General features: G+C 54.4%; 1 protein-coding gene across 3 annotated transcripts in view; it reads right to left on the bottom strand.

Annotated features, from left to right (window-relative positions):
- cyb5r4 (cytochrome b5 reductase 4) overlaps positions 1–26,989 on the bottom strand; it is a 191,426-nt gene that overhangs the window by 74,249 nt on the left and 90,188 nt on the right. For all 3 annotated transcript variants that reach the window (XM_072499837.1, XM_072499839.1, XM_072499836.1), the window contains 2 exons: positions 6,543–6,683; positions 4,820–4,969 (listed from right to left, as the gene is read on the bottom strand). In XM_072499837.1, the coding sequence (XP_072355938.1) occupies positions 4,820–4,969; positions 6,543–6,683 (291 nt within the window). The remainder of the gene's footprint in view (positions 1–4,819; positions 4,970–6,542; positions 6,684–26,989) is intronic.

Genomic DNA, 26,989 nt, shown 5'->3' on the forward strand with positions numbered 1-26,989 from the left:
CATACCGGGGATCATCCTCGTGAACCTTCTCTCAACCGCCTGCCATGAAATAATATCTTTCCTTAAATAAGAGGACCAAAGACTGCTCACAGTACTCCTGATGTGGTCTCACCAGTACCTTGTACAGTTGCAGCAAGGCTTCCCTACTCTCAAACTGCAACACCCTAGAAATAAGGGCCAACATTCCATGAGTCGTCTTGATTATCTGCTGCTTGCTTTCTGTGTTTCATGCACAAGTAACCTCAAGTCCCTTTGGGTTGCTGCTTTCTGTCATTTTTCTCCATTTAAATAATACTCTGCTCTTACGTTTTCCTTTCCATGAAGCCAAGTTGACTCTGCTTGATTTGATTATCATTTTCCAGATGCGCTACTATTACTTCTTTAATAATTGATTCCAACATTTTTCAAACAATAGATGTTAGGCTAATTTGCTTATAGGTACCTGCTTTTTGCTTCCTTCCTTTTTTGAATAGGGGTTGTGGTGATATGCATCACTGTATATACACAAGGGGTTAATGGAAATACACTACAACTAAGTAAACACTAGAGGGAGCACCGAAGATGTCATGACATGCAGACATACAGCTAATGAACACTTAGAATAGGACACGACCAATGGGCAGGATGTCACATTGGTAGTTTTCCAATTCTCCGATACTTCTCCTCCAAGGAGTTTTAGAAAATTACAACCAATATATCCACCATCTCTGTAGTTACTTCTTTTAGGATCCTAGGATGCAAGTCATCAGTGCCAGAGGACCTTTCTGCCTTTAGTCCCATTATTTGTCGAATATTGCTCTAATGCTGGTGATGGTATTTAATTGCTGCCCCTGTATTCTTTGGTATTAATGGGATGTTCGAAGTACCTTCCGCCATTAAGACTGATACAAAATATCTGTTTAACTCCTCTACCATTTCCTTGTTCCCCAGAACTATCTCCCCAGATTCATTTTCTGAGAGGCCTATGTTCACTTTGAACCCTCTTCCTTTTTATAAATTTAAAGAAGCCTTTATTGTCAGTTTTTATATTCCTCGCTAGTTTGCCCTTGCGGTTTATTTCCTCACTTTATTATCTTTTTAGTCCTCCTTTGCTAGATTCTGAATTTATCCTAGTCTTTGGGACAGTCACTAACTTTTGCCTCCTTGTATGCTTTTTCTTTCAACTTAATACGCTCCTTAACTTCCATGGTTAGCCATGGTTGGTTTATGCTGCTCTTCGAATATTTCTTCCTTACTGGGATACATTTTAAAAAAAATATTTTTTATTCTCCTCCTTTTTCACATTTTCTATTGTAATGTCAATCCCCATATCAATAACAACGATCCCATCCTCCCACCAAACCCCAGACATTAGCCCGCATGTTAACATATAAATGACAAAAAGGAATCAGGAATCACCCATAGTCACCATTAACACATACAGTCCCTCTCCCCCCAACCCTCCCAGCCCCCAACAACTGGGATACATTTTTACCGAGAGTCATGAATTATAACTCTTGGCTGCAAATCTGTTTTATTTCCTTAAATGTCTGCCACTGCTTGTTTACTGTCTTTCCTGCTAATCTATCCAGCCAGTTCACTTTAGCCAACTCTATCTTCATTTCATTGTAATTTCTTTGTAATTGAAGTTAAAAACAGTTGTTTCCGACTCACATTTATCACTCTCAGACTGAATATTAAGTACTATCATGTAATGATCACTACTTCCTGGGGGATCTTTTACTCTGAGGTCATTTATTAAACCTGCCTCATTACCCAATACCAGATCCAAGATAGCCTGTTCCCTGGTTGGCTCCATTACATATTGCTCTTGGAAACTATCCCTAATGCATTCCAAGAATTTGTTGTTGGAGCTACCTGTTCCAACTTGAACTCAAATTAAAATGAAGATTAAAATCACCCATAATTATTGGTCTATTTATATGCTCTTATTATTTGTTGATTTGTACCCTTTTCTACTGTATGGCTACTGTTTGGGGGTCTATACAGCGCCCCTACCAATGTCTTCTTTCCCTTGCTGTTTTTTACCTCCACCCAAATGGACTCCACATCGGTCGTCTCTCACAACTGTCCTCATTTAATCTCTTATTAACAGTCCTACCCCAACACCTTTTCCTTCCCTCCAGTTCTTATGAAAGGTCAAATATCCCTGAATATTACACTTCCAGTTTTGATCTCCTTGTAACCATGTTTCCGTAATGGCTATGAAATCATATCCATTTACCTCGATTTGTGCCGTCAGTTCGCCTAACTTATACAAAATCTTTTGGCTTGCCTTTTTGCCATTGTTAGTCATCCTAACTTTTCTTTGTACTGTGGCCCTATTTTCCTCTCGCCCTTGATTACTCCGTCTACCGTTTTTTGCATTTTACAGTCCTTTCTTTTATTACTGTCCTTGCTTCTTCTTCCCTTGTCATCCTGCTTAGGAACCCATCCACCTGCCATTTTAGTTTAAACCTTCCACCAACCAAACTAACAAACACTCACCTGAGGATATCAGTCCCTGTTCTGCCCAGGTGTAACCCATTCAGTTTGCACTGGTCCTACCTCTCCCAGAACCTGTTCCAATGTCCCATGATCTGAAACTCTCCGCATTGCACTTCTTTCCATGTATTCATCCAATATATCCTGCTATTCCTACTCTGACTAGCACATGTCACTGGTAGTATTCCTGAGATAACTACCTCTGATAAATACCTATTTTTCAACTTACTTCCTAACTCCCATTATTCGGCTTTTAGGACTTCATCCCCTTTTTTACATATGCCATTGGTACCAATGTGAACCACGAGCACTGGCTGTTCACCCCTTCCTCCCTCCAGAATATCCTGTAGCCGCTGTGAGGCAACCTTGACCCAAGCACTAGAGAGGCAACATATCATCCTGGAGTCTCGTTTGTGGCCAGGGAAACACCTATCTACTCCCCTTACAATTGAATCCCCTATAACTATTGAATTCCCACACTTTTTAATCCTCATCTGTGCAGCAGTGCCAATCATGATGCAACAAAGCTAACTGTGGCTGTTTTCCCCTGAGAGGCCATTTCCCGTAACAGTATTCAAAGCGGTATATCTTTTTTGTAGGGGAATAGCCACAGGAGATTCCTGCACTGCCTGCCTAGTCCTCTTCTTCTGCCTGGTGGTCACCCATTCATCTCCTGCCTATGGACTCTGAGCCTATGGTGTGACTGTCTCTGTACATGCTAGACAGTCCACAGAGACCCCAGCCACCACTTCAGTTCCAAAATCCTAGCTTCTAGGGGCTATAGCTAGAGACACTACCTGCACACATGCTGACCACAGGCACTGGAAATGTGCCCCTCTTCCCACATAGAACAGATGTGTAACTGGGTTTTAGACAATGTCCTCGGTCATAACTGCTCAACAATCTCCCTGGTCCTGAAATTCCACATTTGTTTAATGTACTGGTTTCCCTTATGGAAAACTGCACTTGTAGACACTCATTGCGACATCAGCCTTTTCAATATTGCAATTCAATCATTTCATCAGTAAATATATGCAACATAGCTCAATCATGAATATATTACATCAACACTGGTGCAACTGATTGTGAGCTACTTCAGAAAGTGATTCATCAAGGCAGGTCACAATACACGACTGATACACTATGGTTCACAAAATCTCAGTCTCGCAAAGGCACACCTTCCTACAATTTCATTAATATTCCTTCATAGAGAAAAATACAAGTGTCTAGCTACAGACATAAAATATATGAAGAAGGCATTAAAAAACTGTAACATACTGAAATAAATATCACAGAAACAAATATGTATAAGGTTAAATTATCCATTGATTATATGTTCACAGATCAACTCGGTGGCCTTAAATTACACCAAATATAACAGACAAGTCATGTTGAAATAAAAGAGCCTTCATCTGAAACATAATTCTGCCCTTTCTCTTTACAGATAATGATGTGCCAACTGTGCACTTGCAATGATTTCTGTTTTAGTTAACATTTCCTGGCTTAATTAACCTATGGAAGGGTAAAAGTAAATAGATTTTATTTTTTCAGAAGGAAGCATTCAGTAGTTTTGATTAAATATCTTTTAGGATTTCATTTTGCTGATGGCCCCTGAGTGAACCTGCAGCTTGGTCTTCAATTCCATGTATAGAGTATGGATGCAGGAAAGACTAAGGGGTGGGATTTTCTGGCCACTTCCGCGGTGTGTGTCCCAGCGACGGTGGAAGAGGCTCACCCTTGGCTGCCAGAGGGATCATCCAGTCCCACCAATGCCTACGTTGGTTTGCGTGGTTTGCCCATCCCGCTGCCGGGGAAATCCACCACTGGAGGGGGGGGGGCATCAGTGGGACTGGAAGCTCCCACCAACGGAAAGGTCCGTAAAATCCTGTCTAAATGACTGTCACGGGAATTCTGGGAGGAGCTTTTTTAAAAAAAAAAAATAGATCCCATTTATCATTATATTTACGATTATGATGAAGATTACATGCTAACATCAGAAAACTTTGGAAACATTTATTTTCTATTCACTCAGTTGCTGACACAATTTTAGTTAAATTGTAATATCTAAGTTGGGTAACCACAAACCTTACCACCCAACTCCCCCCCGCCCCACATCCCTGCTTGCAGTTATTTGTTTGCATTTTAGCACGTTCACTACCACTCTTAGCCTTCTAATCAATCACAATTAGTTTCCTGATTCTGACGCAACCCAAACTGTTGAGTCACCAGTACAGACTAATTGCAAAGACAATGAAAACTATCGCAATTAATCTGCATCTCATTTATAGGCAGAACAGTCGGATCAAACAAATAAAGTCAAAATCCATTCTCTTACCGATTTGAAGCTTGTCAATAAGTGGTGTTAGCAATCCATCAGAGTAAATTTTGATCATTAAATAGATATTTGTACAGGTAAGACCACCATCCTTTGGCTCGGTATACAAGGATGACAACACAGGAGTATACGGCCGAACTACTTCTACACCTGGGAGAAGAGAAAAATGAAAGGGTAGTATAATAAAATTGCATCCTGGCTGAGCAACTAAAGACAAACATATACTGGTCCAGTTAGAACAAAGCACAATCTATTTACAAGCAGCTGTGGAATAGGCAAAGGTTTACGCCACTAGGCCTGTGACAGCAGGAAGTCCGGTATTCTTAGTTTTTATTTTTATTTTTTTAATGGTTGTTCGTGGGATGCAAGTGTCGCTGGCAAGGCCAGCATTTGTTGCCCATCCTTAATTGCCCTTGAACTGAGTGGCTCGTTAGGCCATTTCAATGGACAATTAAAACCATATTGCTGTGGGTCTGGATTCACATGTAGGTTATTACCGAGTAAGGTTGGCAGATTCCTTTCCTTGAAGGACAACCGTGAACCAGATGACTTTCAGTGACAACTTCATATAGCAGTGAGCTGGCATAGACATGATGGGGCAAATGATCTCCTTCCTTGTTGTAACCGTTCTATGATTCCATTATGGAGACTAGCTACCAATTGCAAATTTTATTAATTGAATTTAAATTCTACCAGCTGCCGTGATGGGGTTTGAACTCAGGTCCCTGCATTAACCTGGGTTTCTGGATTACTAATCCAGTGAAATTATCACAACCCCACCCTCTCCCCATTAAATTGCAAACCAGTGTCTCCTGCTGGAACCACATGGGTACCAGGTAAGGATATGCTCTGACTCAGCTGTGATTTGAAATTCAAACATTTAAAACGATGGGTTAGGGAGGGTCACCATGCCAACATTTACACCAGCATGATTCACTGCTGTTAGATCAGGGCTAAAGGGAATTAAATGAAAATGTACTACACCAGGAAGGTAATCACAGCAGTGCCCTGCTACAACGTAATTGTGCTAAGATCAAGCGCTTGTTAACTGATCACGACACAAAAGTATTATTGATGAATGCGTTTTGAAAAACTTCAATTTCCCTTGAGGAGAGGAGACTTTGAAATTGTTCACAATTACAGCGTCTCAATAGATTTTAATGTAATTTATAAATCATTGCTTGCAAATTCCAGATTCGATTCTTGGGTCACTGTCGGTGCAGTCTGCACGTTCGACGAGTATCTGCGTGGGTTTCCTCCGGGTGCTCCGGTTTCCTCCCACAAGTTCCGAAAGACGTGCTTGTTAGGTAATTTGGACATTCTGAATTCTCCCTCTGTGTACCCGAACAGACGGCGGAATGTGGCGACTAGGGGCTTTTCACAGTAACTTCATTGCAGTGTTAATGTAAGTCTACTTGTGACAATAAAGATTATTATAAGATTATTATTAATTTTAAAAGCAAAGATCACATTTTTTTTCCATGTAGTCAATTTCCCAGTAGTGGAAAGCCACATCCTCTTAGTAAATCAATGGCTCATAGGTAGATTTATGTTAAAAAGATAGCTAATAATTAAGGAACTATTTAACACATTCACCTTTGCCCCGTGGATGCTGCATAAAATAGAATTACAAATTAATTCTGCTTATTCATGGAAAGACTTCTTTTGCATTTAGATTACATGCTCTTAGCAGTGACGAATACATATAATTATGCTGTTGTACCTTGAACGCTCCTTTTGAGGTAAATATGTTGTCCAACAGGTATGGTCAAATAACATCCAGGGGGTAACAGAAAGCACAGCAGTCTAGTGTCATGTGACACATCCATCTTTGACAGCAGGGTGCACTTCCGATAGGAAAGGTCTAGGGGTTGGGGCAGGGAGAAAAAATACATTTTTTAAAAATTATAACTGAATTACTGGTACTTACAACTTTGATTTTTTCCCCTCGAATTTGCACATTTTTTGTTATATCGTTGCAACTGATTACTAACTGAAATAAACCTGTGTGTATGGAGAACACTTTTAGGGTCATACCACACAGAAAAGGCCCTACGGCCAATCGGGTCTGCGCTCGTCATAAACAACCACCTTGGTTTAAAGGGGTGTGATAAAAACCTTTTCAACCAGAGGGAGCCTGGAACTCACTGACTGAAAGGGTGGAGGACCTCATAACATTTAAGAAGTATTTAGATGTGCCCTTGCGAACCCAGGGCATACAAGGCTATGGGTCATGTTCTGGAAAATGGGATTCGGATAGTTTAAAAAAAAAATTTTTTTTAATTAAAGGTGTTTATAAAATATCAATAACAAAATTAGAAAGGAAAAAGAACCCAACAGGGTTAAGTACAAAACACAATCTAAAAAAGCGACCCCCCCCAAACCCCTCCCCCCCGTACATAAATAATAAATTAACATTAACACTCCGACTTAACACAACAGGTATATACACCCCCTCAGACCCTCCAGTGTAAATAACATAAACAAAAATAAAGTAAACCCCTCCCCCCCCAGCTGCTGCTGCCATTGACCAATGTCTATCGTTCTGCCAGAAAGTCTAAGAACGGTTGCCACCGCTTAAAGAACCCTTGTACCGACCCTCTCAAGGCGAATTTCACCCTCTCCAATTTAATGAACCCTGCCATATCGCTGATCCAGGATTACACGCTTGGGGGCCTCGCATCTTTCCACTGAAGGAGAATCCTTCGCCGGGCTACCAGGGACGCAAAGGCCAGAATTCTGGCCTCTTTCGCCTCCTGCACTCCCGGCTCCTCTGCCACCCCAAATATTGCGAGCCCCCAGCCCGGTTTGACCCTGGATCCTACCACCCTCGACACCGTCCTCGCTACGCCCTTCCAAAATTCCTCCAGCGCTGGGCATGCGCAGAACATATGGGTGTGAGTTGCTGGGCTCCCTGAGGCTGTATGTATGAGGCTGAGCCTCACGCACGAAGAGGAAGAGTTCACCCTCCCTAGGGCATCTGCCCACGTCTCATCTTCGATCTCCTCTCCCAACGCCTCCTCCCACTTACCTTTCAACTCCACCACTGAGGCCACCTCCTCCTCCTGCATCACCTGGTAAGTTTCCGAGATCTCCCCCCCCCCCCCCGAGAGCACCCTGTCCTGTACTGTGTGTGGCAGTAGCCACGGGAATTCCACCACCTGCCGTCTGACAAACGCCCTTACCTGTAAGTACCTGAAGGTGTTCCCCAGGGTGAGCCAGTACTTCTCCACCAGCTCACCCAAGCTCGGGAACTTCCCGTCCACAAACAGGTCCCCCAACTTTCGTATCCCTGCCCTGTGCCACCCCGAAAACCCTCCACCTGTTCTTCCTGGGGCGAACCGGTGGTTCCCCCGTAATGGGGTCCACGCCGAGGCCCCAACTTCCCCCCTATGCCGCCTCCACTGACCCCAAATTTTGAGGGCCGCCACCACCACCGGGCTGGTGGTATACATCCTTGGAGGGAGCAGCAGCGGCACTGTTGCCAGCGCCCCCAGACTTGTACCCACACAGGACGCCGTCTCCAGCCTCTTCCATGCAGCCCCCTCCCCCTCCATCACCTACTTGCGCACCATCGTCGCATTGGCGGCCCAGTAGTACCCACAGAGGTTGGGCAGCACCAGCACCCCCCCCCCTATCTCTACTCCGCTCCAGGAACACCCTTCTCACCCTCGGAGTCCCTCGCGCCCACACAAACCCCATTATAGTCCTGTTAACCCGCCTGAATAAAGCCTTCAGGATAAACACGGGGAGGCACTGGAACAGGAACAAAAACTTGGGACCACCGTCATTTTGTACCCGCCAAGGACAGCGGCAACGCGTCCCACCTCTTGAACTCCTCCTCCATTTGCTCCACCAGCCTTGTAAAGTTAGGGCCCCCCAGCTCCTGGCCACCTGGACCCCCAAATGTCTGAAGCTCCTCTCCGCCCTTTTTAGTGGGAGCTCGCCAATCCCCCTCTCCTGGTCCCCTAGCTGAACTACGAACAGCTCGCTCTTCCCCATATTGAGCTTGTACCCCGAAAAGTCCCTGTATTCCCTAAGGATCCTCATTACCTCTGGCATTCCTCCCACCGGGTCCGCCACATACAGCATCAGGTCGTCCGCATAAAGCGACACCCTCTGCTCCTCCCCACCCCGCACCAACCCCCTCCAGTTCCTCGACTCTCTCAGTGCCATAGCCAGCGGTTCAATCGCCAGTGCGATGAGCAGGGGGGACAAGGGACACCCCTGTCTCGTCCCTCGGTGCAACCGAAAGTACTCGGACCTCCTCCTGTTTGTGGCCACACTCGCCATCGGGACCTCATACAACAGTGTAACCCACCAGACAAACCCCTCCCCAAACCCGAACCTCTTCAGCACCTCCCACAGGTACCCCCACTCTACCCTATCGAAGGCTTTCTCAGCGTCCATCGCCACCACTATCTCCGCCTTTCCCTCCCTCGCCGGCATCATGATAATGTTCAAAAGCCTCCGCACATTCGCGTTCAACTGTCTCCCCTTCACAAACCCCGTCTGGTCTTCATGGATGATCTGCGGCACACAATCCTTAATCCTCGTGGCTAAGACCTTCGCCAGCACCTTGGCATCTACATTTAGCAAGGAAATCGGTCTGTAAGACCCACATTGCAGGGGATCCTTGTCCCGCTTCAGGATCAAGGAGATCAGTGCCCGGGACATTGTCGGGGGTAAAGCCCCCCCCCCCTCCCTTGCCTCATTAAAGGTCCTAACAAACAGCGGGCCCAACAGGTCCAGATATTTTTTATAGAACTCGACCGGGAAACCGTCCGGCCCCGGTGCCTTCCCCGCCTGCATGCTTTCTATCCCTTTGATCAGCTCCTCCAGCCCAATTGGGGCCCCCAGTCCCGCCACCAGTCGCTCTTCCACCTTTGGAAACCTCAATTGGTCCAGGAAACGGCCCATCCCTCCCTCCTCCCGTGAGGGCTCGGATCGGTACAATCCCTCGTAGAAGTCCCTGAAGACCCCATTGATGCCAACCCCACTCCGCACCACGCTCCCTCCCCTGTCCTTAACTCCCCCGATCTCCCTAGCTGCGTCCCGCTTCCGAAGCTGATGCGCCAGCATCCGGCTTGCCTTTTCCCCATACTCGTAGACTGCCGCCTGGGCCTTCCTCCACTGCACCTCCGCCTTTTTGGTGGTCACCAGGTCGAATTCGGCCTGGAGGCTGTGCCTCTTCCTCAACAATCCTTCCTCAGGCTCTTCCGCACACCTCCTGTCTACCCTCACCATCCCCCCCACCAGCCTCTCCCTCTCCCCCCGCTCCTTGTGGGCCCTAATGGAGATCAGCTCTCCCCTCACCACCGCCTTCAGTGCCTCCCATACCATCCCCACTCGGACCTCCCCGTTGTCGTTGGTCTCCAGGTACCTCTCTATACTTTCTTGGACCCGCTCGCTCACCTCCTCGTCCGCCAACAGCCCCAACTCCAAGCGCCACAGCGGGCGCTGGTCCCTCTCCTTCCCCATCTCCAAGTCCACCCAACGCGGGGCGGGGTCCGAAATGGCTATTGCCGAATACTCGGTATCCTCTACTCTCGCTATCAGCGCCCGACTCAAAGTGAAAAAGTCGATTCGAGAATAAGCCTTATGGACATGTGAGAAGAATGAAAGTTCCCTAGCCCCCGGCCTTGCAAATCTCCAAGGGTCCACCCCTCCCACCTGGTCCATAAACCACCTCAGCACTCTAGCCGCCGCCGGCTTCCTACGCGTCCTAGACCTGGAGCGATCCAGTGCCGGATCCAACACCGTGTTAAAGTCTCCCCCCATTATCAGGCCCCCCACTTCCAAGTCTGAGATCCGACCCAACATACGCCACATAAAACCCGCATCGTCCCAGTTTGGAGCATACACATTGACCAGTACCACCCTCTCTCCCTGCAACTTACCACTTACCATTATGTACCTACCGCCATTATCTGCCACAATGCTCGACGCCTCGAATGACACCTTCTTTCCCACCAAGATCGCTACCCCTCGATTTTTGGCATCTAGCCCCGAGTGAAACACCTGACCTACCCACCTTTTCCTCAGTCTTACCTGGTCTGCCACCTTCAGGTGTGTCTCCTGGAGCATAACCACATCCGCCTTGAGCCCCTTCAGGTGCACGAACACGCGGGCCCGCTTAACCGGCCCATTCAGTCCCCTTACATTCCAGGTTATCAGCCGGATCAGGGGGCTACCCGCCCCACTCCCCCGCCGACTAGCCATGACCCCTCCTCGGCCAGCCACGCGCCCGCACCCCACACCCGGCCCGTTCCGCACAGCGGCATACCCCCGTCTCGACCCCCCCCCCCCCCCCCCCACTCGCTCCAGCTCCTCCTTGACCTTAGCAGCAGAAACTCGATTCCCCCCCGGCTAGGACCCATCCTAGCTGGTTTACTCCCCCCATTGCACTTCCATAAGTCAGCTGACTCCTGCTGACCCCAGCCACTCCCGCCTCCCCTTCGACTCCTCCCATTGTGTGGCACACCTTCCTCTTCCGCTCCCCATCCACAGGCTCACCCCCTCCCCCCTCCGTTCTAAGCGCGGGAAACAATCCTCGCTTCCCCCCCCCCGGACCTGCCCCCCCACAGTCTTCAGCGCGGGAAAAAATCCCGCACTCTCCACCTACCAGGCCCTGCCACCAACCAAAACAGTGCCCAACCCGCCCCATCCACCCTCCCCAACCCGAAAGTGAAAAACACAGAGAAAAAGAAACCCAAAACAATGCAAAGGCCCCCCCCTCGCCCCCGAACAAAGAATCGGCATAACCTATCCACCGCAGTCCCCAATCGCCCAGTCTGTGTCCAGCTTCTCGGCCTGAACAAAGGCCCACGCCTCCTCCAGAGACTCAAAATAATGGTGCCGGTCCTTGTAGGTAACCCACAGTCGCGCCGGCTGCAACATGCCAAACTTCGCCCCCTTCCTGTGCAGCAACGCCTTCGCTCGATTGTACCCGGCCCTCCTCTTCACCACCTCCGCACTCCAGTCCTGGTATATTCGAACATCTGCGTTCTCCCACCTGCTGCTCCTCTCCTTCTTGGCCCACCCGAGCACACACTCCCGATCGACGAACCGATGGAACCGCACCAGCACCGCCCGCGGAGGCTCGTTAGCCTTGGGCCTCCTCGCCAACACTCTGTGGGCCCCTTCCAGCTCCAGGGGCCCCTGGAAGGACCCCGCTCCCATCAGCGAGTTCAACATGGTGACTACATAGGCCCCCACGTCCGGCCCCTCCAGCCCCTCCGGGAGGCTCAGAATCCGCAGATTCTTCCGGCTAGACCGATTCTCCATCTCCTCGAACCACTCCTGCCATTTCTTGTGGAGCGCCTCGTGCGCCTCCACCTTTACCGCCAGGCCTAAGATCTTGTCCTCATTGTCAGAGATCTTTTGTCGAGTCTCTCGGATCGCCACCCCCTGGGCCGTCTGTGTCTCCAGCCGCTTATCAATAGAAGCCTTCATCGGCTCTAGCGGGTCCGTTTTAATCTCTCTGAGGCAGCGCTGGATACCCTCCTATTGCTCCTTGGTCTCCGCCCGCCGCCATTTTGTCCTTCCCTCCCTTCTTCGGGTCCACCACCACCATTTTGTCGGCCTGCTCCTAGTTGAAGCCATATACTGACGGGGAGCTATTATTAACTCCTTCCCACACCGGGAAATGTCGAAAAAGTTCCGTTGGGGGCCCTGTAAAGAGCCCAAAAGTCCGTTCCAAGCGGGAGTTGCCGAATGTGCGACTTAGCTCTGCATAGCCGCAACCGGAAGTCCCGGGATTCGGATAGTTAAATGAATGTTTTTGACCAGTCGAAATGTGATGGGCCGAAGAGCTTTTTCTGTGCTGTAAACGTCTTGTGACTCTAACCAGGAGGTCTTGTGGCACACTAGGCACTGTACCTGTACCTCAGTCAGGAACTCAGGGTGGTCGATATTTCTGGTCAATGGAAGGAACGTCGGAGCCACAACCTTCACTCTTTGTGGCAGAGGTGGTGGAGGTGTGTGTGTGTGTGTGTGTGCGGAGGTGTGTGTGTGTGCTTAGGTGTGTGTGTGTGTGTGTGTGTGTGCGGAGGTGTGTGTGTGTGTGTGTGTGCGGAGGTGTGTGCGTGTGTGCGGAGGTGTGTGTGTGTGGTGCGGAGGTGTGTGTGTGTGTGTGTGCGGATGTGTGTGTGCGGAGGTGTGTGTGTGTGTGCAGAGGTGTGTGTGTGTGTGCGGAGGTGTGTGTGTGTGTGTGTGTGTGTGTGTGCAGAGGTGTGTGTGTGTGTGCGGAGGTGTGTGTGTGCGGAGGTGTTACTGTGTGTGCGCGGAGGTGTGTGTGTGTGCTGAGGTGTCTGTATGTGTGCGGAGGTGTGTGTGCGCGTGTGCGGAGGTGTGTGTGTGTGTGCGGAGGTGTGTGTGTGCGCGGAGGTGTGTGTGTGTGCGCGGAGGTGTGTGTGTGTGCGCGGAGGTGTGTGTGTGTGCGCGGAGGTGTGCGTGTGCGCGGAGGTGTGCGTGTGCGCAGAGGTGTGTGTGTGTGCGCGGAGGTGTGCGTGTGCGCGGAGGAGTGCGTGTGCGCAGAGGTGTGCGTGTGCGCAGAGGTGTGCGTGTGCGCGGAGGTGTGCGTGTGCGCGGAGGTGTGCGTGTGTGCGGAGGAGTGCGTGTGCGCAGAGGTGTGCGTGTGCGCAGAGGTGTGCGTGTGCGCGGAGGTGTGCGTGTGCGCGGAGGTGTGCGTGTGTGCGGAGGTGTGTGTGTGCGCGGAGGTGTGTGTGTGTGCGCGGAGGTGTGCGTGTGCGCAGAGGTGTGCGTGTGCGCAGAGGTGTGCGTGTGCGCGGAGGTGTGCGTGTGCGCGGAGGTGTGCGTGTGTGCGGAGGTGTGTGTGTGCGCGGAGGTGTGTGTGTGTGCGCGGAGGTGTGCGTGTGCGCGGAGGTGTGTGTGTGTGCGCGGAGGTGTGCGTGTGCGCGGAGGTGTGTGTGTGTGCGCGGAGGTGTAGGTGTGTGCGGAGGTGTGTGTGTGTGCGCGGAGGTGTGTGTGTGTGCGGAGGTGTGTGTGTGAGTGAGTGTGCGGAGGTGTGTGTGTGCGGAGCTGTGTGTGTGTGGAAATGTGTGTGTGCGTGTGTGGAGGTGGGTGTGTGTGTGTGCGGAGGTGTGTGTGTGTGTGCGGAGGTGTGTGTGTGTGCGGAGGTGTGTGTGTGCGGAGGTGTGCGTGTGTGTGTGGAGGTGTGTGTGTGCGTGTGTGGAGGTGTGTGTGTGTGCGGAGGTGTGTGTGTGTGCGGAGGTGTGTGTGTGTGTGTGTGGAGGTGTGTGTGTGCGTGTGTGGAGGTGTGTGTGTGTGCGGAGGTGTGTGTGTGTGTGGAGGTGTGTGTGTGCGTGTGTGGAGGTGTGTGTGTGTGCGCGGAGGTGTGTGTGTGTGCGGAGGTGTGTGTGTGAGTGTGTGTGCGGAGGTGTGTGTGTGCGGAGGTGTGTGTGTGTGGAGGTGTGTGTGTGCGTGTGTGGAGGTGGGTGTGTGTGTGTGCGGAGGTGTGTGTGTGTGTGCGGAGGTGTGTGTGTGTGTGTTTGTGTGCGGAGGTGTGTGTGAGTGTGTGTGCGGAGGTGTGTGTGTGCGGAGGTGTGTGTGTGTGGAGGTGTGTGTGTGCGTGTGTGGAGGTGTGTGCGTGTGTGTGCGGAGGTGTGTGTGTGTGCGGAGGTGTGTGTGCGTGCGCGGAGGTGTGTGTGCGTGCGCGGAGGTGTGTGTGTGTGTGTGCGGAGCTGTGTGCAGAGGTGTGTGCGTGTGCGCAGAGATGTGTGTGTGTGCGGAGGTGTGTGTGCGTGTGCGGAGGTGTGTGTGTGTGCGGAGGTGTGTGTGTGTGTGTGCGGAGGTGTGTGTGTGTGTGCGGTGGAATGTGTTATGTGTGCGGAGGAGTGTGTGTGTGTGCAGAGGTGTGTGTGTGTGTGTGTGCGGAGGTGTGTGTGTGTGTGCGGAGGTGTGTGTGTGTGTGCGGAGGTGTGTGTGTGCGGAGGTGTGTGTGTGTGCGGAGGTGTGTGTGTGTGTGCGCGGAGGAATGTGTTATGTGTGCGGAGGAGTGTGTGTGTGTGTGCGGAGGTGTGTGTATGTGTGCGGAGGTGTGTGTGTGTGCGAAGGAGTGTGTGTGTGTGTGTGCGGAGGTGTGTGTGTGTGTGTGCGGAGGTGTGTGTGTGTGTGCGGAGGAATGTGTTATGTGTGCGGAGGAGTGTGTGTGTGTGCGGAGGGGTGTGTTTGTGTGTGTGTGTGCGGAGGTGTGTGTGTGTGTGCGGAGGAATGTGTTATGTGTGCGGAGGAGTGTGTGTGTGTGTGCGGAGGTGTGTGTATGTGTGCAGAGGTGTGTGTGTGTGCGGAGGAGTGTGTGTGTGCGGAGGTGTGTGTATGTGTGCGGAGGTGTGTGTGTGTGCGGAGGAGTGTGTGTGTGTGTGCGGAGGTGTGAGTGTGTGCGGAGGAGTGTGTGTGTGTGCGGAGGTGTGTGTATGTGTGTGTGCGGAGGTGTGTGTGTGTGTGCGGAGGTGTGTGTGTGTGTGTGCGGAGGTGTGTGGGTGTGTGCGGAGGTGTGTGTGTGTGTGCGGAGGTGTGTGTGTGTGTGTGTGTGTGCGGAGGTGTGTGTGTGTGTGTGCGGAGGTGTGTGTGTGTGCGCAGAGGTGTGTGTGTGCGCGGAGGTGTGTGTGTGAGTGTGTGCAAAGGTGTGTGTGTGTGCGGAGGTGTGTGTGTGTGTGTGCAGAGGTGTGTGTGTGCGCGGAGGAATGTGTTATGTGTGCGGAGGAGTGTGTGTGTGTGCGGAGGTGTGTGTGTGTGTGTGTGCGGAGGTGTGTGTGTGTGTGCGGAGGTGTGTGTGTGCGGAGGTGTGTGTGTGTGTGTGTGCGGAGGGGTGTGTATGTGTGTGTGCGGAGGTGTGTGTGTGTGTGCGGAGGAATGTGTTGTGTGTGCGGAGGAATGTGTTATGTGTGCGGAGGAGTGTGTGCGTGTGTGGAGGGTGTGTGTGTGCGGAGGTGTGTGTATGTGTGCGGAGGTGTGTGTGTGTGCGGAGGTGTGTGTGTGTGTGCGGAGGTGTGTGTGTGTGCGGAGGTGTGTGTGTGTGTGTGTGTGTGCGGAGGTGTGTGTGTGTGCGGAGGTATGTGTGTGTGCGGAGGTGTGTGTGTGTGTGCGGAGGTGTGTGTGTGTGCGCGGAGGTGTGTGTGTGTGCGCGGAGGTGTGCGTGTGCGCGGAGGTGTGTGTGTGTGCGCGGAGGTGTGTGTGTGTGTGTGGAGGTGTGTGTGTTTGTGTGCGGAGGTGTGTGTGAGTGTGTGTGCGGAGGTGTGTGTGTGCGGAGGTGTGTGTGTGTGTGGAGGTGTGTGTGTGCGTGTGTGGAGGTGTGTGTGTGTGCGGAGGTGTGTGTGTGTGCGCGGAGGTGTGTGTGTGTGCGGAGGTGTGTGTGTGAGTGTGTGTGCGGAGGTGTGTGTGTGCGGAGGTGTGTGTGTGTGGAGGTGTGTGTGCGTGTGTGGAGGTGGGTGTGTGTGTGTGCGGAGGTGTGTGTGTGTGCGGAGGTGTGTGTGTGTGCGGAGGTGTGTGTGTGTGTGCGGAGGTGTGTGTGTGTGCGCGGAGGTGTGTGTGTGTGGGTGTGTTTGTGTGCGGAGGTGTGTGTGTGTGCGCGGAGGTCTGTGTGTGTGTGCGCGGAGGTGTGCGTGTGAGCGGAGGTGTGTGTGTGTGCGCGGAGGTGTGTGTGTGTGTGGAGGTGTGTGTGTTTGTGTGCGGAGGTGTGTGTGAGTGTGTGTGCAGAGGTGTGTGTGTGCGGAGGTGTGTGTGTGTGTGGAGGTGTGTGTGTGCGTGTGTGTGCGGAGGTGTGTGTGTGTGTGTGCGGAGGTGTGTGCGCGTGCGCGGAGGTGTGTGTGCGTGCGCGGAGGTGGTGTGTGCGGAGGTGTGTGTGTGTGTGCGGAGGTGTGTGCGGAGGTGTGTGCGTGTGCGCAAAGGTGTGTGTGTGTGCGGAGGTGTGTGTGCATGTGCGGAGGTGTGTGTGTGCGGAGGTGTGTGTGTGTGTGTGTGCGGAGGTGTGTGTGTGTGCGCGGAGGAATGTGTTATGTGTGTGTGTGCGCGGAGGTGTGTGTGTGTGCGCGGAGGTGTGTGTGTGTGTGCGGAGGTGTGTGTGTGTGCGGAGGTGTGTGTGTGCGGAGGTGTGTGTGTGTGGAGGTGTGTGTGTGCGTGTGTGGAGGTGGGTGTGTGTGTGTGCGGAGGTGTGTGTGTGTGTGCGGAGGTGTGTGTGTGTGTGTTTGTGTGCGGAGGTGTGTGTGAGTGTGTGTGCGGAGGTGTGTGTGTGCGGAGGTGTGTGTGTGTGGAGGTGTGTGTGTGCGTGTGTGGAGGTGTGTGCGTGTGTGTGCGGAGGTGTGTGTGTGTGTGCGGAGGTGTGTGTGCGTGCACGGAGGTGTGTGTGCGTGCGCGGAGGTGTGTGTGTGTGCGGAGGTGTGTGCAGAGGTGTGTGCGTGTGCGCAGAGGTGTGTGTGTGTGCGGAGGTGTGTGTGCGTGTGCGGAGGTGTGTGTGTGCGGAGGTGTGTGTGTGTGTGTGCGGAGGTGTGTGTGTGTGTGCGGTGGAATGTGTTATGTGTGCGGAGGTGTGTGTGTGTGTGCAGAGGTGTGTGTGTGTGCGCGGAGGTGTGTGTGTGTGGGTGTGTTTGTGTGCGGAGGTGTGTGTGTGTGCGCGGAGGTCTGTGTGTGTGTGCGCGGAGGTGTGCGTGTGAGCGGAGGTGTGTGTGTGTGCGCGGAGGTGTGTGTGTGTGTGGAGGTGTGTGTGTTTGTGTGCGGAGGTGTGTGTGAGTGTGTGTGCAGAGGTGTGTGTGTGCGGAGGTGTGTGTGTGTGTGGAGGTGTGTGTGTGCGTGTGTGTGCGGAGGTGTGTGTGTGTGTGTGCGGAGGTGTGTGCGCGTGCGCGGAGGTGTGTGTGCGTGCGCGGAGGTGGTGTGTGCGGAGGTGTGTGTGTGTGTGCGGAGGTGTGTGCGGAGGTGTGTGCGTGTGCGCAAAGGTGTGTGTGTGTGCGGAGGTGTGTGTGCATGTGCGGAGGTGTGTGTGTGCGGAGGTGTGTGTGTGTGTGTGTGCGGAGGTGTGTGTGTGTGCGCGGAGGAATGTGTTATGTGTGTGTGTGCGCGGAGGTGTGTGTGTGTGCGCGGAGGTGTGTGTGTGTGTGCGGAGGTGTGTGTGTGTGCGGAGGTGTGTGTGTGCGGAGGTGTGTGTGTGTGGAGGTGTGTGTGTGCGTGTGTGGAGGTGGGTGTGTGTGTGTGCGGAGGTGTGTGTGTGTGTGCGTAGGTGTGTGTGTGTGTGTTTGTATGCGGAGGTGTGTGTGAGTGTGTGTGCGGAGGTGTGTGTGTGCGGAGGTGTGTGTGTGTGGAGGTGTGTGTGTGCGTGTGTGGAGGTGTGTGCGTGTGTGTGCGGAGGTGTGTGTGTGTGTGCGGAGGTGTGTGTGCGTGCGCGGAGGTGTGTGTGCGTGCGCGGAGGTGTGTGTGTGTGCGGAGGTGTGTGCAGAGGTGTGTGCGTGTGCGCAGAGGTGTGTGTGTGTGCGGAGGTGTGTGTGCGTGTGCGGAGGTGTGTGTGTGCGGAGGTGTGTGTGTGTGTGTGCGGAGGTGTGTGTGTGTGTGCGGTGGAATGTGTTATGTGTGCGGAGGAGTGTGTGTGTGTGCAGAGGTGTGTGTGTGTGTGTGTGTGTGTGCGGAGGTGTGTGTGTGTGTGCGGAGGTGTGTGTGTGCGGAGGTGTGTGTGTGTGCGAAGGAGTGTGTGTGTGTGTGTGCGGAGGTGTGTGTGTGTGTGCGGAGGTGTGTGTGTGTGTGCGGAGGAATGTGTTATGTGTGCGGAGGAGTGTGTGTGTGTGTGCGGAGGGGTGTGTGTGTGCGGAGGGGTGTGTGTGTGTGTGTGTGCGGAGGTGTGTGTGTGTGTGCGGAGGAATGTGTTATGTGTGCGGAGGAGTGTGTGTGTGTGTGCGGAGGTGTGTGTATGTGTGCAGAGGTGTGTGTGTGTGCGGAGGAGTGTGTGTGTGCGGAGGTGTGTGTATGTGTGCGGAGGTGTGTGTGTGTGCGGAGGAGTGTGTGTGTGTGTGCGGAGGTGTGTGTGTGTGCGGAGGAGTGTGTGTGTGTGCGGAGGTGTGTGTATGTGTGTGTGCGGAGGTGTGTGTGTGTGTGCGGTGGTGTGTGTGTGTGTGTGCGGAGGTGTGTGGGTGTGTGCGGAGGTGTGTGTGTGTGTGCGGAGGTGTGTGTGTGTGTGCGGAGGTGTGTGTGTGTGTGTGTGCGGAGGTGTGTGTGTGTGCGCAGAGGTGTGTGTGTGCACGCAGGTGTGTGTGTGTGTGTGTGTGTGCAAAGGTGTGTGTGTGTGCGGAGGTGTGTGTGTGTGTGTGCAGAGGTGTGTGTGTGCGCGGAGGAATGTGTTATGTGTGCGGAGGAGTGTGTGTGTGTGCGGAGGTGTGTGTGTGTGTGTGTGTGCGGAGGTGTGTGTGTGTGTGCGGAGGTGTGTGTGTGCGGAGGTGTGTGTGTGTGTGTGTGTGCGGAGGGGTGTGTGTGTGTGTGTGTGTGTGCGGAGGTGTGTGTGTGTGTGCGGAGGAATGTGTTGTGTGTGCGTAGGAATGTGTTGTGTGCGGAGGAGTGTGTGCGTGTGTGGAGGAGTGTGTGTGTGCGGAGGTGTGTGTATGTGTGCGGAGGTGTGTGTGTGTGCGGAGGTGTGTGTGTGTGTGCGGAGGTGTGCGTGTGTGCGGAGGTGTGTGTGTGTGTGTCTGCGGAGGTGTGTGTGTGTGTGCGGAGGTGTGCGTGTGTGCGGAGGTGTGTGTGTGTGTGTGTGCGGAGGGGTGTGTGTGTGTGTGTGTGTGTGCGGAGGTGTGTGTGTGTGTGTGGAGGTGTGTGTGTTTGTGTGCGGAGGTGTGTGTGCGGAGGTGTGTGTGTGCGGAGGTGTGTGTGTGTGTGGAGGTGTGTGTGTGCGTGTGTGGAGGTGTGTGTGTGTGCGGAGGTGTGTGTGTGTGCGCGGAGGTGTGTGTGTGTGCGGAGGTGTGTGTGTGAGTGTGTGTGCGGAGGTGTGTGTGTGCGGAGGTGTGTGTGTGTGGAGGTGTGTGTGCGTGTGTGGAGGTGGGTGTGTGTGTGTGCGGAGGTGTGTGTGTGTGCGGAGGTGTGTGTGTGTGCGGAGGTGTGTGTGTGTGCGCGGAGGTGTGTGTGTGTGCGCGGAGGTGTGTGTGTGTGGGTGTGTTTGTGTGCGGAGGTGTGTGTGTGTGCGCGGAGGTCTGTGTGTGTGTGCGCGGAGGTGTGCGTGTGAGCGGAGGTGTGTGTGTGTGCGCGGAGGTGTGTGTGTGTGTGGAGGTGTGTGTGTTTGTGTGCGGAGGTGTGTGTGAGTGTGTGTGCAGAGGTGTGTGTGTGCGGAGGTGTGTGTGTGTGTGGAGGTGTGTGTGTGCGTGTGTGTGCGGAGGTGTGTGTGTGTGTGTGCGGAGGTGTGTGCGCGTGCGCGGAGGTGTGTGTGCGTGCGCGGAGGTGGTGTGTGCGGAGGTGTGTGTGTGTGTGCGGAGGTGTGTGCGGAGGTGTGTGCGTGTGCGCAAAGGTGTGTGTGTGTGCGGAGGTGTGTGTGCATGTGCGGAGGTGTGTGTGTGCGGAGGTGTGTGTGTGTGTGTGTGCGGAGGTGTGTGTGTGTGCGCGGAGGAATGTGTTATGTGTGTGTGTGCGCGGAGGTGTGTGTGTGTGTGCGGAGGTGTGTGTGTGTGCGGAGGTGTGTGTGTGCGGAGGTGTGTGTGTGTGGAGGTGTGTGTGTGCGTGTGTGGAGGTGGGTGTGTGTGTGTGCGGAGGTGTGTGTGTGTGTGCGGAGGTGTGTGTGTGTGTGTTTGTGTGCGGAGGTGTGTGTGAGTGTGTGTGCGGAGGTGTGTGTGTGCGGAGGTGTGTGTGTGTGGAGGTGTGTGTGTGCGTGTGTGGAGGTGTGTGCGTGTGTGTGCGGAGGTGTGTGTGTGTGTGCGGAGGTGTGTGTGCGTGCGCGGAGGTGTGTGTGCGTGCGCGGAGGTGTGTGTGTGTGCAGAGGTGTGTGCGTGTGCGCAGAGGTGTGTGTGTGTGCGGAGGTGTGTGTGCGTGTGCGGAGGTGTGTGTGTGCGGAGGTGTGTGTGTGTGTGTGCGGAGGTGTGTGTGTGTGTGCGGTGGAATGTGTTATGTGTGCGGAGGAGTGTGTGTGTGTGCAGAGGTGTGTGTGTGTGTGTGTGTGTGCGGAGGTGTGTGTGTGTGTGCGGAGGTGTGTGTGTGCGGAGGTGTGTGTGTGTGCGAAGGAGTGTGTGTGTGTGTGTGCGGAGGTGTGTGTGTGTGTGCGGAGGTGTGTGTGTGTGCGGAGGAATGTGTTATGTGTGCGGAGGAGTGTGTGTGTGTGTGCGGAGGGGTGTGTGTGTGCGGAGGGGTGTGTGTGTGTGTGTGTGCGGAGGTGTGTGTGTGCGTGCGGAGGAATGTGTTATGTGTGCGGAGGAGTGTGTGTGTGTGTGCGGAGGTGTGTGTATGTGTGCAGAGGTGTGTGTGTGTGCGGAGGAGTGTGTGTGTGCGGAGGTGTGTGTATGTGTGCGGAGGTGTGTGTGTGTGCGGAGGAGTGTGTGTGTGTGTGCGGAGGTGTGTGTGTGTGCGGAGGAGTGTGTGTGTGTGCGGAGGTGTGTGTATGTGTGTGTGCGGAGGTGTGTGTGTGTGTGCGGTGGTGTGTGTGTGTGTGTGCGGAGGTGTGTGGGTGTGTGCGGAGGTGTGTGTGTGTGTGCGGAGGTGTGTGTGTGTGTGCGGAGGTGTGTGTGTGTGTGTGTGCGGAGGTGTGTGTGTGTGCGCAGAGGTGTGTGTGTGTGTGTGCGCGCAGGTGTGTGTGTGTGTGTGTGTGTGCAAAGGTGTGTGTGTGTGCGGAGGTGTGTGTGTGTGTGTGCAGAGGTGTGTGTGTGCGCGGAGGAATGTGTTATGTGTGCGGAGGAGTGTGTGTGTGTGCGGAGGTGTGTGTGTGTGTGTGTGTGCGGAGGTGTGTGTGTGTGTGCGGAGGTGTGTGTGTGCGGAGGTGTGTGTGTGTGTGTGTGCGGAGGGGTGTGTGTGTGTGTGTGTGTGTGTGCGGAGGTGTGTGTGTGTGTGCGGAGGAATGTGTTGTGTGTGCGTAGGAATGTGTTGTGTGCGGAGGAGTGTGTGCGTGTGTGGAGGAGTGTGTGTGTGCGGAGGTGTGTGTATGTGTGCGGAGGTGTGTGTGTGTGCGGAGGTGTGTGTGTGTGTGCGGAGGTGTGCGTGTGTGCGGAGGTGTGTGTGTGTGTGTCTGCGGAGGTGTGTGTGTGTGTGTGCGCGGAGGTATGTGTGTGTGCGGAGGTGTGTGTGCGGAGGTGTGTGTGTGTGCGCGGAGGTGTGTGTGTGTGCGCGGAGGTGTGCGTGTGCGCGGAGGTGTGTGTGTGTGCGCGGAGGTGTGTGTGTGTGTGGAGGTGTGTGTGTTTGTGTGCGGAGGTGTGTGTGAGTGTGTGTGCGGAGGTGTGTGTGTGCGGAGGTGTGTGTGTGCGTGTGTGGAGGTGTGTGTGTGTGCGGAGGTGTGTGTGTGTGCGCGGAGGTGTGTGTGTGTGCGGAGGTGTGTGTGTGAGTGTGTGCGCGGAGGTGTGTGTGTGCGGAGGTGTGTGTGTGTGGAGGTGTGTGTGTGCGTGTGTGGAGGTGGGTGTGTGTGTGCGGAGGTGTGTGTGTGTGTGCGGAGGTGTGTGTGTGCGCGGAGGTGTGTGTGTGTGCTGAGGTGTCTGTATGTGTGCGGAGATGTGTGTGCGCGTGTGCGGAGGTGTGTGTGTGTGTGCGGAGGTGTGTGTGTGCGCGGAGGTGTGTATGTGTGCGCGGAGGTGTGTGTGTGTGCGCGGAGGTGTGTGTGTGTGCGCGGAGGTGTGCGTGTGCGCGGAGGTGTGTGTGTGTGCGCGGAGGTGTGTGTGTGTGCGCGGAGGTGTGCGTGTGCGCGGAGGTGTGCGTGTGCGCGGAGGTGTGCGTGTGCGCGGAGGCGTGCGTGTGCGCGGAGGTGTGCGTGTGTGCGGAGGTGTGTGTGTGTGCGGAGGTGTGTGTGTGCGCGCGGAGGTGTGCGTGTGCGCGGAGGTGTGTGTGTGTGCGCGGAGGTGTGCGTGTGCGCGGAGGTGTGTGTGTGTGCGCGGAGGTGTGTGTGTGTGCGCGGAGGTGTGTGTGTGTGCGGAGGTGTGTGTGTGCGCGCGGAGGTGTGTGTGTGAGTGAGTGTGCGGAGGTGTGTGTGTGCGGAGCTGTGTGTGTGTGGAAGTGTGTGTGTGCGTGTGTGGAGGTGGGTGTGTGTGTGTGCGGAGGTGTGTGTGTGTGTGCGGAGGTGTGTGCGTGCGGAGGTGTGTGTGCGGAGGTGTGTGTGTGTGTGGAGGTGTGTGTGTGCGCGTGTGGAGGTGTGTGTGTGTGCGGAGGTGTGTGTGTGTGCGCGGAGGTGTGTGTGTGTGCGGAGGTGTGTGTGTGTGTGTGTGCGGAGGTGTGTGTGTGCGGAGGTGTGTGTGTGTGGAGGTGTGTGTGTGCGTGTGTGGAGGTGTGTGTGTGTGTGTGCGGAGGTGTGTGTGCGGAGGTGTGTGTGTGTGTTTGTGTGCGGAGGTGTGTGTGTGTGTGTGCGGAGGTGTGTGTGCGTGCGCGGAGGTGTGTGTCCGTGCGCGGAGGTGTGTGTGTGTGTGTGCGGAGGTGTGTGCAGAGGTGTGTGCGTGTGCGCAGAGGTGTGTGCGGAGGTGTGTGTGCGTGTGCGGAGGTGTGTGTGTGCGGTGGAATGTGTTATGTGTGCGGAGGAGTGTGTGTCTGTGCAGAGGTGTGTGTGTGTGTGTGTGTGTGCGGAGGTGTGTGTGTGTGTGCGGAGGTGTGTGTGTGCGGAGGTGTGTGTGTGTGCGGAGGTGTGTGTGTGTGCGGAGGAATGTGTTATGTGTGCGGACGAGTGTGTGTGTGTGTGCGGAGGTGTGTGTATGTGTGCGGAGGTGTGTGTGTGCGCGAAGGAGTGTGTGTGTGTGTGTGTGTGTGTGTGCGGAGGTGTGTGTGTGTGTGTGCGGAGGTGTGTGTGTGTGTGCGGAGGAATGTGTTATGTGTGCGGAGGAGTGTGTGTGTGTGTTTGCGGAGGGGTGTGTGTGTGTGTGTGTGCGGAGGTGTGTGTGTGTGTGCGGAGGAATGTGTTATGTGTGCGGAGGAGTGTGTGTGTGTGTGCAGAGGTGTGTGTATGTGTGCAGAGGTGTGTGTGTGTGCGGAGGAGTGTGTGTGTGCGGAGGTGTGTGTATGTGTGCTGAGGTGTGTGTGTGTGCGGAGGAGTGTGTGTGTGTGTGCGGAGGTGTGTGTGTGTGCGGAGGAGTGTGTGTGTGTGTGGAGGTGTGTGTATGTGTGTGTGCGGAGGTGTGTGTGTGTGTGTGCGCGGAGGTGTGTGTGTGAGTGTGCGGAGGTGTGTGGGTGTGTGCGGAGGTGTGTGTGTGTGCGGAGGTGTGTGTGTGCGGAGGTGTGTGTGTGTGTGTGCGGAGGTGTGTGTGTGTGCGCAGAGGTGTGTGTGTGTGTGTGCGCGGAGGTGTGTGTGCGTGTGTGTGTGTGCAAAGGTGTGTGTGTGTGCGGAGGTGTGTGTGTGTGTGTGCAGAGGTGTGTGTGTGCGCGGAGGAATGTGTTATGTGTGCGGAGGAGTGTGTGTGTGTGCGGAGGTGTGTGTGTGTGTGCGGAGGTGTGTGTGTGTGCGGAGGTGTGTGTGTGCGGAGGTGTGTGTGTGTGTGTGTGCGGAGGGGTGTGTGTGTGTGCGGAGGTGTGTGTGTGTGTGCGGAAGAATGTGTTGTGTGTGCGGAGGAATGTGTTATGTGTGCGGAGGAGTGTGTGCGTGTGTGGAGGAGTGTGTGTGTGCGGAGGTGTGTGTATGTGTGCGGAGGTGTGTGTGTGTGCGGAGGTGTGTGTGTGTGTGCTGAGGCGTGTGTGTGTGCGGAGGTGTGTGTGTGTGTGTGTGTGTGCGGAGGTGTGTGTGTGTGTGTGTGTGTGCGGAGGTATGTGTGTGTGCGGAGGTGTGTGTGTGTGCGCGGAGGTGTGTGTGTGTGCGCGGAGGTGTGTGTGTGCGCGGAGGTGTGTGTGTGTGGAGGTGTGTGTGTTTGTGTGCGGAGGTGTGTGTGAGTGTGTGTGCGGAGGTATGTGTGTGCGGAGGTGTGTGTGTGGAGGTGTGTGTGTGCGTGTGTGGAGGTGTGTGTGTGTGCGGAGGTGTGTGTGTGTGCGCGGAGGTGTGTGTGTGCGGAGGTGTGTGTGTGAGTTTGTGTGCGGAGGTGTGTGTGTGCGGAGGTGTGTGTGTGTGGAGGTGTGTGTGTGCGTGTGTGGAGGTGGGTGTGTGTGTGTGCGGAGGTGTGTGTGCGGAGGTGTGTGTGTGTGCGGAGGTGTGTGTGTGTGTGCGGAGGTGTGTGTGTGTGCGCGGAGGTGTGTGTGTGTGGGTGTGTTTGTGTGCGGAGGTGTGTGTGTGTGCGCGGAGGTCTGTGTGTGTGTGCGCGGAGGTGTGCGTGTGTGCGGAGGTGTGTGTGTGTGCGCGGAGGTGTGTGTGTGTGTGGAGGTGTGTGTGTTTGTGTGCGGAGGTGTGTGTGAGTGTGTGTGCAGAGGTGTGTGTGTGCGGAGGTGTGTGTGTGTGTGGAGGTGTGTGTGTGCGGAGGTGTGTGTGCGTGCGCGGAGGTGTGTGTGCGTCCGCGGAGGTGGTGTGTGCGGAGGTGTGTGTGTGTGTGCGGAGGTGTGTGCAGAGGTGTGTGCGTGTGCGCAGAGGTGTGTGTGTGCGGAGGTGTGTGTGCATGTGCGGAGGTGTGTGTGTGCGGAGGTGTGTGTGTGTGTGTGTGCGGAGGTGTGTGTGTGTGCGCGGAGGAATGTGTTATGTGTGCGGAGGAGTGTGTGTGTGTGTGCGGAGGTGTGTGTGTGTGCGGAGGTGTGTGTGTGTGTGCGGAGGTGTGTGTGTGTGGAGGTGTGTGTGTGCGTGTGTGGAGGTGGGTGTGTGTGTGCGGAGGTGTGTGTGTGTGTGCGGAGGTGTGTGTGTGTGTGTTTGTGTGCGGAGGTGTGTGTGAGTGTGTGTGCGGAGGTGTGTGTGTGCGGAGGTGTGTGTGTGTGGAGGTGTGTGTGTGCGTGTGTGGAGGTGTGTGTGTGTGTGTGCGGAGGTGTGTGTGTGTGTGCGGTGGTGTGCGTGCGCGCGCGGAGGTGTGTGTGCGTGCGCGAAGGTGTGTGTGTGTGTGTGTGCGGAGGTGTGTGCAGAGGTGTGTGCGTGTGCGCAGAGGTGTGTGTGTGTGCGGAGGTGTGTGTGCGTGTGCGGAGGTGTGTGTGTGCGGAGGTGTGTGTGTGTGTGTGCGGAGGTGTGTGTGTGTGTGCGGTGGAATGTGTTATGTGTGCGGAGGAGTGTGTGTGTGTGCAGAGGTGTGTGTGTGTGTGTGTGCGGAGGTGTGTGTGTGTGTGCTGTGCGGAGGTGTGTGTGTGCGGAGGTGTGTGTGTGTGTGCGAAGGAGTGTGTGTGTGTGTGTGTGCGGAGGTGTGTGTGTGTGTGTGCGGAGGAATGTGTTATGTGTGCGGAGGAGTGTGTGTGTGTGTGCGGAGGTGTGTGTATGTGTGCGGAGGTGTGTGTGTGTGCGAAGGAGTGTGTGTGTGCGGAGGTGTGTGTGTGTGTGTGCGGAGGTGTGTGTGTGTGTGCGGAGGAATGTGTTATGTGTGCGGAGGAGTGTGTGTGTGTGTGCGGAGGGGTGTGTGTGTGTGTGTGTGCGGAGGTGTGTGTGTGTGTGCGGAGGAATGTGTTATGTGTGCGGAGGAGTGTGTGTGTGTGTGCGGAGGTGTGTGTATGTGTGCAGAGGTGTGTGTGTGTGCGGAGGAGTGTGTGTGTGTGTGCGGAGGTGTGTGTGTGTGCGGAGGAGTGTGTGTGTGTGTGCGGAGGTGTGTGTGTGTGCGGAGGAGTGTGTGTGTGTGCGGAGGTGTGTGTATGTGTGTGTGCGGAGGTGTGTGTGTGTGTGCGGAGGTGTGTGTGTGTGTGTGCGGAGGTGTGTGTATGTGTGTGTGCAGAGGTGTGTGTGTGTGTGCAGAGGTGTGTGTATGTGTGCAGAGGTGTGTGTGTGTGCGGAGGTGTGTGTGTGTGTGCGGAGGTGTGTGTGTGTGTGTGTGCGGAGGTGTGTGGGTGTGTGCGGAGGTGTGTGTGTGTGTGTGTGTGTGCGGAGGTGTGTGTGTGTGCGCAGAGGTGTGTGTGTGTGTGTGCGCGGAGGTGTGTCTGTGTGTGTGTGCAAAGGTGTGTGTGTGTGCGGAGGTGTGTGTGTGTGTGTGCAGA

Source organism: Scyliorhinus torazame, chromosome 4, assembly GCF_047496885.1.
Source record: "Scyliorhinus torazame isolate Kashiwa2021f chromosome 4, sScyTor2.1, whole genome shotgun sequence".
Classification (NCBI taxonomy): domain Eukaryota; kingdom Metazoa; phylum Chordata; class Chondrichthyes; order Carcharhiniformes; family Scyliorhinidae; genus Scyliorhinus; species Scyliorhinus torazame.